Source organism: Lepus europaeus, chromosome 12 (assembly GCF_033115175.1).
Source record: "Lepus europaeus isolate LE1 chromosome 12, mLepTim1.pri, whole genome shotgun sequence".
Taxonomy (NCBI): domain Eukaryota; kingdom Metazoa; phylum Chordata; class Mammalia; order Lagomorpha; family Leporidae; genus Lepus; species Lepus europaeus.
This window is the reverse complement of record NC_084838.1, coordinates 68,353,270-68,369,488: the sequence shown is the minus strand read 5'-3', so window position 1 is coordinate 68,369,488 and position 16,219 is coordinate 68,353,270. Positions and strand designations below refer to the sequence as shown.

Below are 16,219 nucleotides of genomic sequence, written 5' to 3'. Positions count from 1 at the left end.
ATTTTTGAGAGTGTGGTGGGAGTTATGGATCCTTACTTTAGAAAAATAGGTATCTGTGCGCCGGTGCTGTGGTGTAGCGGGTAAATCTGCCATGTGCAGTGCCGGCATCCCATATGGGAGCCAGTTCTAGTCCCGGCTACTCCACTACTGATTCAGCTCTCTGATGTGGCAGGGGAAAGCAATGGAAGATGGTCCAGCTCCTTGGGCTCCTACACCCATGGGGGATGCTCAGAAGAAGCTCCTGGCTTCTAGCTTCGGATCTGTGCAGCTCTCTGACTGTTGTGGCCAATTGAGGAGTGAACCAGTGGATGCAAGACACCCCCCCCTCCCTGCGCCTCTCCTCTCTCTGTGTAACTCTTTCAAATAAGTAAATAAATAAATAAAAATAAGTATCTGGATAGAAATATTAGAAATGAAAAGAATATTGAATTATAGATGAAAACATGGAAAACTTATGCCAGTATGTTTAAATGGGCAATATTCCAGAAAAATGTTATTTTTTTTAAGATTTATTTTATTTATTTGAAAGGCAGAGTTAGAGAGAGATGTAGAGACAGAGAGAACAGATTGCCATTCGCTGGTTCATTCCCCAAATGGCCTCAGTGACCAAGCTGGGCCATGCTGAAGCCAGGAGCCAGGATCCAGGATCCAGGAGTTTCTTCCAGGTCTCCCACGTGGCCATAGGGGCCCACGGACTTGGACCATCCTTTGCTGCTTTCCCAGGTGCATTAGCACGGAGCAGGATTGGAAGTGGAACAGCCAGGACTTGAACCAGCACCTATATGGCATGCCAGTGCTGTAGGCCAGGGCTTTAACTCGATGAGCCACAGTGCTGGCCCTGAAAAATGTAAGTTCTAATACAAATTCAAAAAGTAGAAGAAATATACCATTTAAGGGAATTGATTGTGTATTATTTGTCTTCCTATAAATAACATACTGGACTGAGATGGTTTTGCAGGCTAGTTCTACAGAATATTCAGATAGTATTTGATTTCAACCCTCACAAACTAGAAGTTTGCCCCAATCAAAAATATCCCCCAACTCATTTTTTCAGTCTAGCAAACCTTAGTACTAGCATCAGACTATGATAATGTGAATAAAGAAAATGACTTTTCTTTTGAAGATAGGATATGAAGTCTTAAATATAATATTAGCACATAGAGTTCTACACTGTGTTTGTTAAGACCATCTGGGGGATGCCTCCCAGTGGTACAAGTTGGTTCTACAGTAGAGTATATTTTTTCACAGTAATAAAGGGGAAACCTATTATAATGCATACAGGTGAGTGTAGGAGGGGATTTGGTGTACAGGGAGCCTTTAAAAATTATTTGGAAGAGCAGCCAGCCTTGTGCATAGCAGGTTAAGCCTCTGTCTGCGATGCTGGTGTCTAATATGGGTGCCCATTTGAGACCCTGTTGCTCCACTTCCAATCCAACTCCCTGCTAATGCACCTGGGCAAGCAGTGGAAGATGGTCCAATTTCTTGGGCCCCTGTATCCATGTGACATACCTGGAAGAATCTCCGGGCTCCTGGCTTCAACCTGACACAGCTTCTACTGTTATAGCTATTTGGAGAGTGAACCAGTGGATGGAAAAATCAATCTCTCTCTCTCTCTCTCTCTCTCTCCCCCTCCCCCTCCTTCCCTCCCTCCCTCTTTGTAACTCTGACTTTCAAATAAATAAAAAATCTTAAAACAAAAAGATATAATGGACAGATATGAGCATCTGTAGGCAATGGGGAAGAAACTAATAGAAGAGATTTAATTAGAATCTCTCTCTCTTTTTAAAGCCAGTATGAGGTACAAAATTATAGCCTGGCATAGTGTGAAATTTTTACATTTCACAATTTATTGAGTACCAATCATAATGTAGTTGGATAGGTACTATTACCCCAAGTTCGCTGATGGAGAAACAGAGGCCTAGATAAATAATTCTTCTGAGGAGAGGCATGTGGGAAGGATTAGAATCCAGTGCTGTCTGGCTCTATGGTCTATTCCTGTCCCCCTCTCCCCCAGAAACATTTTATTTAAGGAATATAAACTTCATAGATTTCATAATTACAACTTTAGGAACATGGTGATTTGTCCCACTGTGCCAGCCCTCCTTGTTCCTACCTCTTAAATGAGACAATAATAATTTGAAAGAAATTCACAAATTGATTAATTCAATTTCCATTGTGGTGTAATAGTTTTTTTAAAAAAAGATTTATTTATTTATTGGAAAGTCAGAGTTACACAGAGAGAGGAGAGGCAGAGAGAGAGAGAGAGAGAGAGAGAGAGGTCTTCCATCTGCTGGCTCACTCCCCAGATGGCTGCAATGGCCAAAGCTGTGCTGATCTGAAGCCAGAAACCAGGAGCTTCTTCCAGGTCTCCCATGCCAGTGCAGGGGCCCAAGAACTTGAGCCATCTTCTACTGCTTTCCCAGGCCATAGCAGAGAGCTGGATTGGAAGTGGAGCAGCTGGGACTTGAACCAGTGCCCATATGGGATGCCGGCACTGCAGGCAGTGGCTTTACCTGCTGCCCCACAGTGCCAGCGCTGGTATAATAGTTTTATATGTCATTTTTCTTGTTTGCTTATGCCACTGACTTATATATATATATTTTAAATATGAAAGGGAGAGAGAGAGAATCTTCCATTCTCAAATGCCTGCAACAGCTAGCGCTGGGCCAAGTCAAAGCCAGGAGCTGTAACTCATTCATTCTGAATCTCCTGTGTGGCTGTATTGGAAGTGAGGCTATCTCAAACCTAGAGGTTCCAACATGGGATGTGGCATCTTAACCTCTGTGCGAAATGCCTACCCCTAACACTGACTTTTAATAGATTAATTTTTAAAAGAATTTTTAGGGCATTTTAAAATATAAATTTAGAAAAAGATTTATTTATTTGAAAGTCAGAGTTACAGAGAGAAGAGAGAGAGAGGGAGAGAGAGAAGAAGTCTTCCATCCACTGGTTCCCTCCCTAAGTGGCTGCATCAGCTAGAGCTGGGCCAGGCTGAAGCCAGGAGTCAGAAGCTTCATCCAGGTCTTCCAAGTGGGTGCAGGAGCCCAAGTACTTGGGCCATCTTCTGCTACTTTCCCAGGTGGTAGTAGTAGTAGTAGGGAGCTAGATGGGAAGTGGAACAGCCAGGACTTCAACTGATGCCCATATGAGACGCCAGCACAGCAGACAAGCGGCTTAACCCACTGTGTCACTGTGCTGGCCACTTAAATTATGTAAATCGATTATCTGATTCCAGACTTAAAAGTGTTTGTAGAGCTACATTTACAGAAACTTTGCTTCTTTTATATCACTCTTCTTTTCCCTGTAGGTAACATTTTTATTGGTTTTGGTCTTTTTCCTATATGAAAAGTAGAATATAGAAGTCCGAGACAGAATCTAGTATGATCCAGGAAAAGAGGTGTCATGGGTGTCATGCCACTTAGAGCCAAGGATATGTGAGCAATTTTGCTGTTGACAACACTCTCTTCTGCCTGCTTGTTCTAGGCTGTCATTCTTTTTTTTTAAACAAAGTTGTTTTTTTTTTTTTTAAAGATTTATTTATTTATTTGAAAGTCAGAGTTACACAGAGAGAGGAGAGGCAGAGAAAGAGAGAGAGAGAGTCTTCCATCCGATGGTTCACTCCCCAATTGGCAATAGCCGGAGCTGGGCCAATCCGAAGCCAGGAGCCAGGAGCTTCTTCCAGGTCTTTAGGGACTTAACCTCTAAAGAGGTATAATAACATTAAAAAAAAGATTGTTGCATCACCTGAAAATCATAGTGGTGGCTTTTGCAAAAATAGAGCAGTCTTTCTTTGATTAAAAAAAAAATTACTGTAAGAATATTGTAAACTTAATTTGTTCTTGCTTCAGAAAAATAAAGGTAAGAGAAGAGGTCTGGGAATTTAATTGGATTAGCGTGATCCTGTTTTATAATTATAAATGTGAGTTAGAAAGAACTCAAGGAATAGAAACATTTTTTTGTAGATATATACTTTTTTTTTTTTTTTTTTTAATTTGAAGGGCAGAGTTACAAAGAGGGAGAGAGATCTTCCATCTGTTGGTTCACTCCCTAAATGGACAAAATGGCCAGGGCTGTTACAATTTGAAGCAAGGAGCCCAGAAGTTCTTCCAGGTCTCTCACAAGGATGAAGGGACCCAAGTACTTGGGACATTTGCTGCTGCTTTCCTAGGTGCATTAGCAGGAGTTGGATTGGAAGTGGAGTAACCAGGTTTTCAACCGGCACCCATATGGGATGCTGTTGTCAAAGGTGATGGCTTAACCTGCTATGTGACAATGCCAGCCCCAAAGAACAGAAAATTTATAAACTTCCTTTTAAGGGTAAAGAATATAAACAAACCAAAAAAATGAAATACAGATGATTATAAGTATCCAAAGATAATCAAAGCCAATAATAAAGCATTGAAACTGAACACCAGACTTCTTTTTGCCCCCTTCATATTGGCACAAATCTAGGTGTGTGGTTAAAGTTAAAATTTAGGTACTTTAAGATATTTTAAATTTAATGGTAATCAATATTAATTTTATAAATTGGGAAAGGTCTAAAATCCGGGGCCAGTGTTGAGGTGTAACGGGTTAAGCCGCCACCCGCAATGTAAGCATTGCAATCCTGGCTGCTTTCTCTCTCTCTCAACTCTGCCTTTCAAATAATTAAATTATTTTTTAAAAGGTAAAGAAAAAGGCCTGGAACGCAGGCTAATGAGGTATTTAATACCTCCCCCGATCTGTAGGTAGAACTTTTGTGTAGTCAAGGGAGTAGTGATGCTAGGAAGCAGTGAAGTTCATTTCCCAGGCCAGTTAGCAGACTAGGTCAAGGACTGAGGTTCCATTCTAATTGCTACTCACTTTCTTCCTGTTGGAAGTCTTTGTGCCTCAGTTTCTTGTCAGGGCCATTGTTTGGTTGCTTAGGCCAGAAATATTGACTTGTGTTTTAGTCATTTTTGTCAGGAAATTTTGTTCAGAATATCTGTGGGCTCACCGCTTCTCACTGCCCACTCTTGGTCCAAGTGGCTATTGGAACTTCCTGGCTTGGTATAAATTGCCTCTTTGCTGATCGTCCTGCTTCTGTCCTTGCCTTTTTTTTTTTTTTTTTTAATATTTATTTATTTTACTTCAAAGAGTTACAGGGGAGAAAGAGAGAGAGAGAGATCGATCGATCGATCTGCTATCTGTTGGTTCAGTCCCCAGTGGGCCGCAACGGCCGGAGCTATGCTGATCTGAAGCCAGGAGCCAGGAGCTTTTTCCCCGTTTCCCATGTGGGTGCAGGGGCCCAAGGACTTGGACCATCTTCCACTGCTTACTCAGGCCATAACAGAGAGCTGGATCGGAAGTGAAGCAGCTGGGTCTCAAACCAGCGCCTATATGGGATGCCAGCAATGCAGGAGGCGGCTTTACCCACTACACCACAGTGCTGGCCTCCTTGCCCTTTTTCTGATGCAGCAGCCAGACTGAGATTTACAAAGTATGAGCCACTTTGCTTCAAACCTGGTATCTGCCAGAAGAGTTACCTCAGAGAGCATTGTCACTTCCTTGAAGGGAAATGGATGTTTGAGTACTAAGAACTAAATAGATGAGGGGGAGGAAGCCCATGATTTCTTCTCCCCAGAGAGTACACATCAAACTCCTTTAGTCCTGTCGCATCTCTCAGCATTTTCTGCTGAGTTCCAGCTACACTTATATTCTTCCTAAGAATTTATTTATTTGAAAGATCAAAAAGGGAGGGGTGGGGAGGAGGGAGGGAGAGAGAGCGAGAGCGAGATTGAGATCGAGAGAGTCTCCCACAGGGTGGCAGCAATGCAGGTACTAGGGACATCATTCACTGCTTTCTCAGACACATTAACAGGAAGCTGAATCAGAAGCAAAACAGCTGAGGCTTGTGTTGTAAGCGATGGCTTAACTCGCTGTGCCACAATGCCAGCTCTGCTTCCTTGCTATTACTTGGAGAGCCCAGGCTGTTCATTCTTTGTTGTTGTCTCAACCTAAAATGACCTTCTTCCAGATACCTGTAACATTAGTTGCCTCCTTCAGCCTTCTGTTTCTCTGAATTTCACTTGCTCAGAAATGACTTCCTACATAAAATAGCAACCCTCCCCTCTGAACTCTAAACCCTTATCATGGTTTCTTCTCACAGCACTTACTACCCAGTGTTAGGACTTGGTTTCATTCCTAGGGAATGCCTGCCCAGCAGTTATACATTCAATAGCTTTCTTATTGATTGGCTGAATTTCCAATTTGTTCTTTGGTGGCTTCTCCCTCTGGTTTGAGAAATATTCAGGGGACCCTCATTCTTTGGCTAGAGGAAAAGAAAGACTGCCTTTGGTGTATTAAATGTGTTTACAGAGGCTTCTAAGTAACCTTAAAATATATTTATTTGACGGGCAAAGTGACAGAGGGGGAGACACACACACACACACACATCTTCCATCTGCTGGTTCACTCTCCAAATGGTTGCAACAGCAAGGTGTAAGCCAGGAGCCAGGAAGTAACTACATCTGTCTCCCATGTGGGTGCAGGGGTCGAAGCACTTGGTCCATTGTATGCTGCTTTCCTAGGTGCATTAGTGGCGAGATGGATCAGAAGTGGAACAGCTGGGCCTTGAACTGGCAATCTAATATGGGGTGCCAGTGCCCCAAGCAGTGCCTTAGCCTGCTGTGCCATAATGCCTGCCCCTTTAAGTAAATTTTTTTGTGTGTGTTTGCAACTGTTGCTTTCCTTTTTCTGAATTTGATGTTATTTCAAGTAAATGCTTTAACATTTGGGAAGTTTTCTTTTATTCAGCTGGCAAATAATTATTGCAGAGCCATGCTGTCAGCCAGACTGTATCCCAGTACTTAGACTGTGCGCTTGCCTTTCCCTTGAGAGGAGCTGATCAGTGGGTGGTTGGAAGTGTCAGTTGTTAAGATGGGAACATGCTGTAATGAAGAATGCAGAGAGGAAAGTGGGAACACAGGGATGGCTCACCCAGGCTCCTGCCAGAGGGTCAGAATCTGAAGGGTAGGCAGGAATTTGCCAGGTGAGAAAGCAGGCAAAAACTGCCACAAAGAGCTTAATTGTTTTTTGAGAAGCACCAAAGACTCTAGCTGCCTTCTGTGTCTGTGGCTTCTGCTGCATCAGTGGATTCAGCCAACCATGGATTAAAAATATTTGAAAAACAAAACAAAACAAAACTATAGTGTACTGAACTTTACAAACCTTTTTCTTGGCATTATTCCCCAAATAATACAGTACAGGTATTTACATAGTATCTGCGTGGTATTAGGTATTATAAGTAGTTGAGAGATGGTTTGATTTAAAGTTTATGGGAGGAGAGGTGTAGGTTATTTGCAAGTTTGGGCTGTAGATTGTGGTATCCTCAGGGGGTCCTGGAACCAGTCCCCCCTGAGGATACCAAGGGATGGCTGCCTAGTGCAGGCAGTGATAATGGGTGAGGCCACAATAGTTATTCCAGTATCAGATGTGGCTGCCTCTAAAGGACTATTTATGTACTGTGTAGAATGAGAATTTATCTGGCAGGTTGTGGAGTTCGGTGTGTACATCTGTATTTGTGTGAAGGAAAGTGGGGACTGTTTTCCCCTTTAGTTTATAAATTCATAAAATGTTGCAGTTTTTGATTTTTGTGTTCCTTATAGCTCCTCACATGTACATTAGGAGACAGATGCTCTTTTAAACTTTTTTTTAATAAGTGATTATCACACCACTATCTCTAGCCTAGGTCTTTTTTGGTTTTGTTTTGGTTTTGGCCCTGACTTGTTTTAATTTTTTATCCTATAACATGTTTCTCCCTTTTATTCACCTCATCCTTTACATCCTAGTTTTTCTTTCTTTTCTGCAGATTCATTTTTTGGAAAAATTGTGGAAAGAAAACTTTGTTACAGGAGGATTTTGTCTGAGCTGTATCCCCTATGCCCAGTATATGTTAGCTGCTCAATGAATGGTTGTTGAAGAATTATCTTGCTTAGTGGAAGCAAGATTAGGTCCATGTTTTCAAAGAAAAATATTACTTCCTACTTTTCTACTTTGTTCTCCTGTAATCTTTGCTTTCTAAGCTCCAGACACATTAAACTCCTCACCATCTTGACAATATTTTCAAATGTTTCCAATGCTTGAAATGCTGTTTCTTACTTGTGGCCAACTGCTCTACCTTCTTGCAAGTCTTACCTCTGCCTCTTTCTGGGAAAATGATTTCTGATTAACCAGATGGAATTACTTACTCCTTCCTGTGTATATTTTGTGTTGAAGTCTATTCAGTCTCTAGATATGAACTTGGATAGTGTCTGTGTGTGTCTCCAGTACATGAGCCCAGTGCTTGGAGGCTTTGCTGAAAGGATGGTCTGTAGGCTGTGATAGGAAACCATGTTATGACAAGCTGGAAGCACACATGAGTACATTCTATGCCAATGATGTTGAACATCCTCTTCTTAGCCTAGATTAGGCCTTTGTACAGGTGTACGTGTGATTGAGAGAGAATCTGTTTCAGAACTGCTAGACTATAAAGCAACATCTTTTGTAAGCTTGCAAATTTCCATTTACTTTGAAGGATTTTTAGGAGGTGATAGTACAGCCAGGTCAGTGATTTTTTTCGTGCCAGGAATAGGAGCTTGACAGGAGAAGAGTCTAGAGGTGGTTGGTTTTTCAGGCTCCTGGGAGAGGAGAGGGGTTGTGAAAAGCAATGGTAAGTAACTGTAAGTTCCTGATGGGAGGCTCACAGGCTGTTTGGGAGAACTAGCTTCTGACCTTGAATCCTGATGACCATATTGTCTTCTCTGCAGAGATTGCCCCAGCCATCATGGAGGTGGCTAAGGCGGAGAGTCCTCTGAACCCCAGCTGTAAGATAATGGTCTTCAGACCCTCCATGGCAGAGTTTCGGGAGTTCAACAAATACCTCGCATACATGGAGTCCAAAGGAGCACATCGAGCAGGACTTGCAAAGGTGATTATCCTTTAAATAGAACACAATCACTCGGGGCGTTTAAATTATACTCAGTCTTTGTAACACAGGACATTCTTACTTTCTTTTTTTTTTTTTTTTAAAGATTTTATTTATTCATTTGAGAGGTAGAGTTACAGATAGTGAGAGGGAAACAGAGAGAAAGGTCTTCCTTTTGTTGGTTCACTTCCCAAATGGCTGCAACGGCCTGCGCATATCTGAAACCAGGAGCCAGGAGCTTCTTCTGGGTCTCCCATGCGGGTGCAGGGCCCAAGCACTTGGGCCGTCCTCCACTGCTTTCCCAGGCCACACAGAGAGCTGGACTGGAAGAGGACAACCGGAACTAGGACCGGCTGGGATGCTGGCTCCCCACAAGTGGAGGATTAACCTACTGCATCTCGGAGTGGGGGGCATTGTTTTTTTCAAAGGTAGATATTTGTGTTATCTTTGTTCTTGTTAATTGGTGTGTAGCAATTCATGTCTTCAAAGATAATTATTTTTCTTTTAACTATGTATTACTTGTGTTCTAAAACTTTTTTTCTTTTAAGACAAAAATAAACCACTAATAGCTCATAGAAACCAAAGGGGATCCAATCCATGTGTGGATTTCAGAGTTGTGAGAGTATTCATAGTTTTTTTTTTTTTTTTTTTTTTTTAAGATTTATTTATTTGTTTGAAAGTCAGAGTTACTTAGAGAGAGAGAGAGAGAGAGAGAGAGAGAGAAAGGTCTTCCATCTGCTGGTTCACTCACTCCCCAGCTGGCCGCAATGGCCAGAGATGCGCTGATCTGAAGCCAGGAGCCAGGAGCTTCTTCCGGGTCTCCCATGCCAGTGCAGGGGCCCAAGGGCTTGGGCCATCTTCTACTGCTTTCCCGGGCCATAGCAGAGAGCTGGATTGGAAGTGGAGCAGCCAGGATGTGAACTGGCGCCCATATGGGATGCCAACACTGGAGGCGGCAGCTTTATCCACTACACCACTCTGCCGGCTCCAAGAAGAAAGGCCATAGTTTTCATTATTTGTTCATAGAGGACAGTTAATTGCCTGAAGTTTAACCACAGCTTCCCTTCCTTCTCCCTTCTTTTAATTTTCTTGTCTCCTTTGTTTTTCATTTCCTTTTTAAAATATAGCATGTTTTTCCAGATATAATTCACATATCATATAATACGCTTATTTAAATTTGCAATTCAGTGATTTTTAGTTTATTCATAATGTTGTGTAACCGTCACCACTCTATTGAAATTCATCACTCCCAGTAGGAACTCCTTACCCATTTAGCAGTCATATCTCATTTTCTGCCGTGTGCTCCAGCGCTGTTGATTTACCTAATTTCTCTTCAGTTATTTGCTCATGAAGTGTAGGGAATGCCTGCCTTATACCAGATACCATATCAAGTGCTACGGGTGTGTGCACGTGGCTATAGTGGGGACAGGACAGACAAAATTCCTGCCTCCACAGAAACTGACATTCTAGTGGTAGTATCTTGGGATGAGGAGATCACGGCATTTTAGGAGAGCCCAAAAACTAAAATGAAGCAAGCCATTTTTTTTTTTTTTTTTTTAATTTTTGACAGGCTGAGTGGACAGGGAGAGACAGAGAGAAAGGTCTTCCTTTGCCGTTGGTTCACCCTCCAATGGCCGCCGTGGCCGGCGCACCACGCTGATCCAAAGCCAGGAGCCAGGTGCTTCTCCTGGTCTCCCATGGGGTGCAGGGCCCAAGCACTTGGGCCATCCTCCACTGCACTCCCGGGCCACAGCAGAGAGCTGGCCTGGAAGAGGGGCAACCGGGACAGAATCCGGCACTCCGACCAGGACTAGAACCCGGTGTGCCGGCGCCGCTAGGTGGAGGGTTAACCTGTTGTGCCATGGCGCCGGCCTGAAGCAAGCCTTTTAAAGGTGTGGGTACTGAAAGAAGCCAAGTTTAGAGTCCTGCTCGCTGACTTCTAAAGTTAATGTCTGGGGAGGAATAGGAAGGTGGTTAGTGGAGTTGGGGCATAGTGAGCAGGGGGAAGAGAGTTGCAAGGAAGGCATTAGGTGGTATCAGGCTTGTGTGGCTAATGTAGAGCATTGGAGGTTTTATTCCAAGTGCAAAGAGAACCACTGACATCCATGAAGTGAGAGAGGATGATGTGGTAGCTGTTTATTTCTTTTGCTCTCTCTGTGACATTATTTTAAACACATCACACTGCCTCTTATGGGTGGAGAGTGAATATGGTGTTTGTGTTTTGGTGGTGGTGTTGGGACCGCCTCCCCCCGACCCCAGAGGACAGCAGGGAGTCTTGTTAGAAGTAGTTGTGTTTATCTACTAATGGTGGCGCAGGCCAATGATTATGGGGAACAGTGGTCTTCAGTTTAGATGTGTTTGAAAATACTCATCTTTTCTTATTCTTCTAGGTGCTAGATAATATCTTTAAAAGTGGTGATGGTGAATTAAGAAGTGTAAGCATTACTGATGATGCTCAGGTTCTTAGGGGAAGTCAGTAAGGTACTGAGGAACACATTGCATGTTTGGACTCATGTATTCTGAGTGCAAGTTAATTAGGGGTGAGTAGAAGATAACAAAAAAGGGAGATAAAGGGAAAACTTTGTCAGTTGAGCTATTCTTTGTTTAAGATGTTAAAGGCCTGTATATATTTGGATGGCCTAGCAGTTAAGGCATCCACATCTTATATTGGAGTACCTGGGTTCCATACCTGCCTCTGCTTCCTGCTTCCTACTAATGCAGTCCCTGGAAGGCAGCAGGTAATGACTCAGGCAGTTGCACAATGCCACCTAAAGTGGGAGACCTGGTTGAGTGCCCATCTTTTGGCTTTGGACTCAGCCTTGTCCTGTGCATAGTAGGCATTTGCGTAGTGAAGCAGCTGATGACTCCCCTTCTCTGTTTGGCTCATGTCGGGGTCTCAAGCCCTAGGCTGGCCCCTGACCAGCAGGGGCCACTGCAGACACTCTCCAACAAGGCATACGGGAGAGGTAAGGTCGACGGGTGATGAGCACACCACAAGCACCCGTGAGTTCTGTTGAAGCAGGAACTGCTTTATTGAAGAAGCATGTAGCCTTAGGGGAGTGCACAGTAGGGGAGCCAATCAGAGAAAAGGTCATGCAGGCATGGGTGGAGCACGCACAGGAGCGCCTTAAGCAATGTATTGGGATCACGCACTGTCCACGTGTCCAGAACTAAAGTGGACCTATCCCTGCCAGTGGTCTGATCTTACGTAGCTTAACCGCAGCAGCCAAAGACCTGCCCCTTGAACATCTGCCAGGCGCCATATTGTAGACAGTGCCCAACAGGCTCAGATAAATAAATAAAAATTAAGTTTTTTTTTTTTAAATAAGATTTATTCTTTATTTATTATAAGGCAGAGTTACAGAGAGGAGGAAAGACAGAGTGAGAGAAAGATCTTCCATTTGCTGGTTCACTGCCCAGATGGCTACAATGGCTGGGGCTAGGCCAAGCTAAAGTCAGGAGTCAGGAGCATCTTCCAGGTCTCCCATGTGGGTGCAGAGGCCCAAGGACTTGGGCCATCTTCGGCTCCCTTCTCAGATGAATTAACAGGGAGATGGATTGGAAGTGGAGCACCTGGGTCTTGAACTGGTCCCCATGTGGTATGCTGGCATTGTAGGTGGAGGCTTAACCTCTTAACACTACAATGCTAGCCTCAGAGTTGCTGTTTTTAAATAAGGTTTATTTATGTAACAAGTGGAGTGACAGAGAGAGAGAGAGAGAGAGAGAGAGAAGCTTTAGGACAATGTGTTATTTCAGAATTATTGGCACACATAATTTGTACCATGAACTTGTAATGGGTTAGCAAGGATTTTGGCTTTATTTTGGTAGGACGTGGACGGCTGCTGGGGGTTGACTGTCTTTCCGTTTCTCTAAGCTCTGAATGCAGTCCTTTCTCCCATTCTCTCTTTGTTTCTTGAGAAGGTGCACCATACTGTGTTCCACTGAGATTGGTAAAATTTCTTGTGGTAGGCTTGTAGGGTGGCATGTTTAGTAACTTTAGATGATAAAGTAGTAGCCGCCCTCTCAAGGGAGCTGCAGGCACATGGAGTACACCTGTGCTGCTGCCAGTATTATGCAACAGTTAATTAGAACTATAATTACAAAACACACCTGAGTCCAGTAACCCCCCTCCACCTTTTGAAGTGAGACTCATTGGCAAAGTTAGGGACATTCATTTATTCAACCCTATGATTATTTCTTAATATGTATGTTTGAAATACAGTGAACTGTTTGTTTCTAACTATCGTTACCATATTTTACATTGAGTCACATGAAAAGTTTTACCTACTTTCCCTCTTGTTCTGGAACGTGTGTTAATAACTAATGCATAAAACTGTACCAGGTCAAATCATTTTCTAAAAAAAAAAAAGACTACATTAATGCAACCAGTTTGCTTTGAGGGGTATCCCCTGGGAACAGAGCCATTCGTGAGATTCTTATTAATGCATTATTGACAGCATTTAATAAATTGGTCTTTGACGTAGCAGGTAAAGCCGCCATTTGCAGCACCGGCATCCCATATAGGCATGGTTTGAGTCTGAGTCCTGGCACCTCCACTTCCAGTCCAGCTCCCTGCTAATGTGCCTGGGAAAGCAGCAGAAGAGACCCAAGTCCATGGGCTCCTGCGCCCATGTGGGAGACCTTGAATATGTTCAAGGTCTTTGGACTGGCTCAGCTCTGGACATTGTGGCCATCTGGGGAGTGAGCCAGCAGATGGAGGATCTCTCTCTCTGTAACTGTGCCTTTCTTTTTTTTTTTTTTTTTGACAGGCAGAGTGGATAGTGAGAGACAGAGAGAAAGGTCTTCCTTTTTGCCCTTGGTTCACCTTCCAATGGCCGCTGCGGCCAGCGCATCTCGCTGATCCGAAGCCAGGAGCCAGGTGCTTCTCCTGGTCTCCCATGGGGTGCAGGGCCCAAGCACTTGGGCCATCCTCCACTGCACTCCCTGGCCACAGCAGAGAGCTGGCCTAGAAGAGGGGCAACCGGGACAGAATCCGGTGCTCCGACCAGGACTAGAACCCGGTGTGCCGGCGCCGCTAGGTGGAGGATTAGCCTGTTGAGCCACTTTGCCGGCCTGTGCCTTTCAAATAAATAAATATTTAAGAAAAAAGTAAATTGGTTTTAATTTATGATTAGAAGAAAATAGTTGAGTATTTCTATAATAGTGACTTTGGCTGCAGAGTATAATCTGCTTTGGTTTTTCTCATCTCAGCATTTTTTAAGATCTATTTTTTAAATTTAACTTATTTTTGTAGGAAGAGAGTTCCTTTGTTTAGATGAAAAAGGTAAAGATTTTTTTTTTTGGGTGGGGGGAGTCCTTGTATGCAGACTTTTATTTCACATATTTGTTAAAAAAAAAAAACACCACATTGTTAGTCCTCAGGACAAGAGAGTGCTCACATGGTACAAAGATATAGGAACAAGGTACAGAACTTTACAGAGCAGAAGCGACACCTTAGCGGGAGCTGGGATGCTTACCAGAAAGCACAGTTCCTAATGGACTCGAGGAAGGAAAGAGAACCAGGTCGGGAAGGGGGAGGCTCCCGTTGCATCAAACTTCAGCTGCCATCAGGGCATGTCTTGTGGTGGTCACGGACTGTAGGCTGCTTTTGGAAGACTTGAGTGCTGCACAGGGATTCCATTTATCTACTTGGCTATACCCCTGACTAGGGTGCCATTAAGTCAGTGTCACCCAAGTTCTGGCCAGCCACGTGTCCCAAATTGAGGATCAAGTTCCTCCAGAAGTTATTCCTGTTGGTGGCAAAGCAGTAGATGCCCTGAAGCCAATCTCCCACATCCTCTGGGATTTCTGGAGCTTCATTCATGGGGCCAGAGGGTTCACAGTTTCACACTGACCCTGCTGGAAGCTATAGCAGCATTGCAAGGTAAAGGTTTAATTTTGGAAACTTTAAAGGCCTGTGTATGTTGTGCTTAAGTCCATTTCCTGTTAAGAAAATATGATGTTTTAATACTTAATGTGCTGTACAATGTGAATTAAACTTGACTTTTAATATCATTTCATGTTAAGATTATATTTAAAAAATTATAAGAACCTGGGGCTGGCGCTGTGGCGCAGTGGGTTAACGCCCTGGCCTGAAGTGCCAGCATCCCATTTGGGCGCCTGTTTGAGACCTGGCTACAACACTTCCGATCTGGCTCTCTGCTATGGCCTGGGAAGGCAGTGGAAGATGGCCCAAGTCCTTGGGCCCCTGCACCTGTGTGGGATACCCGGAAGAAGCTCCTGGCTTTGGATTGGCACAGCTCTGGCTGTTGCGGCCAACTGGGGAGTGAACCATCGGATGGAAGACCTCTTTGTCTCTCTCTCTGCCTCTCCTCTCTCTGTTTAACTCTTTCAAATAAATAAATAAACAAATCTTTTTAAAAAATCAAAAGAACCTCTAAAAGTAAAAATGTTTTAGCCATAAATCTTGACTTACTTCATGACTTTGTTGCTTCTGATTTTATATATGTATGTATGTTTATTTATTTATTTATTTATTTGACAGGTAGAGTTATAGACAGAGAGAGATACAGAGAGAAAGGTCTTCCTTCCATTGGTTCACTCCCCAAATGGCCACCACGGCTGGCGCGCTGCGCCAGTCCTAATCCAGGAGCCAGGTGCTTCCTCCTGGTCTCCCGTGTGGGTGCAGGGCCCAAGCACTTGGGCCATCCTCCCCTGCCCTCCCGGGCCACAGCAGAGAGCTGGACTGGAAGAAGAGCAGCCGTAACTAGAACTGGCGCCCATATGGGATGCCGGCACCGCAGGCGGAGGATTAACCAAGTGAGCAACGACGCCGGCCCCAACTTCTGATTTTAAATTATACGAATATATATTTTTGGTCTTAATGTTCTGGACCTTTTCACTGTTGGTAATTAAGTGTTTGGATGAGAAAGCAGTAGTGTACTGTACCACCTCATACTGGTATGCAAGAGTGGGTACAGCACATCTCTTTCCAGTCATTTTTTTTATGGTGTCTTATAGGTAGGTTCAGATTTGTCATTGTAGGAGAAGTTATACCAAAGAAATAGGATATAGCTGCAAATCAAGATTTCTCCTACCTTAAGCTGTTTGTTAAACATTTAAAAAGCACACCTCTGTGCTATTTGTCATATTGCATGAGATCTGTAGAGAAAATAATATTGGTTAAATAAATTTTCCTTGTTTTTCTCATTTATATAAACAGATGAACTTCTTTGGAGAATTCATGGTTTATGTAAACACAATTTCATCTTCTGTTGAGAGGCAGATTAAGATGGCTTAATGTGAATTCTGATGTTATACTATTCCAGTTTGAAT

At 43.4% G+C, this 16,219-nt stretch overlaps 1 protein-coding gene across 2 annotated transcripts in view; it reads left to right on the top strand.

The window, feature by feature from the left end:
- KDM4C (lysine demethylase 4C) overlaps positions 1-16,219 on the top strand; it is a 363,336-nt gene that overhangs the window by 22,704 nt on the left and 324,413 nt on the right. For both annotated transcript variants that reach the window (XM_062208268.1, XM_062208267.1), the window contains exon 2: positions 8,766-8,926. In XM_062208268.1, the coding sequence (XP_062064252.1) occupies positions 8,783-8,926 (144 nt within the window). In that variant the 5' untranslated portion in view covers positions 8,766-8,782. The remainder of the gene's footprint in view (positions 1-8,765; positions 8,927-16,219) is intronic.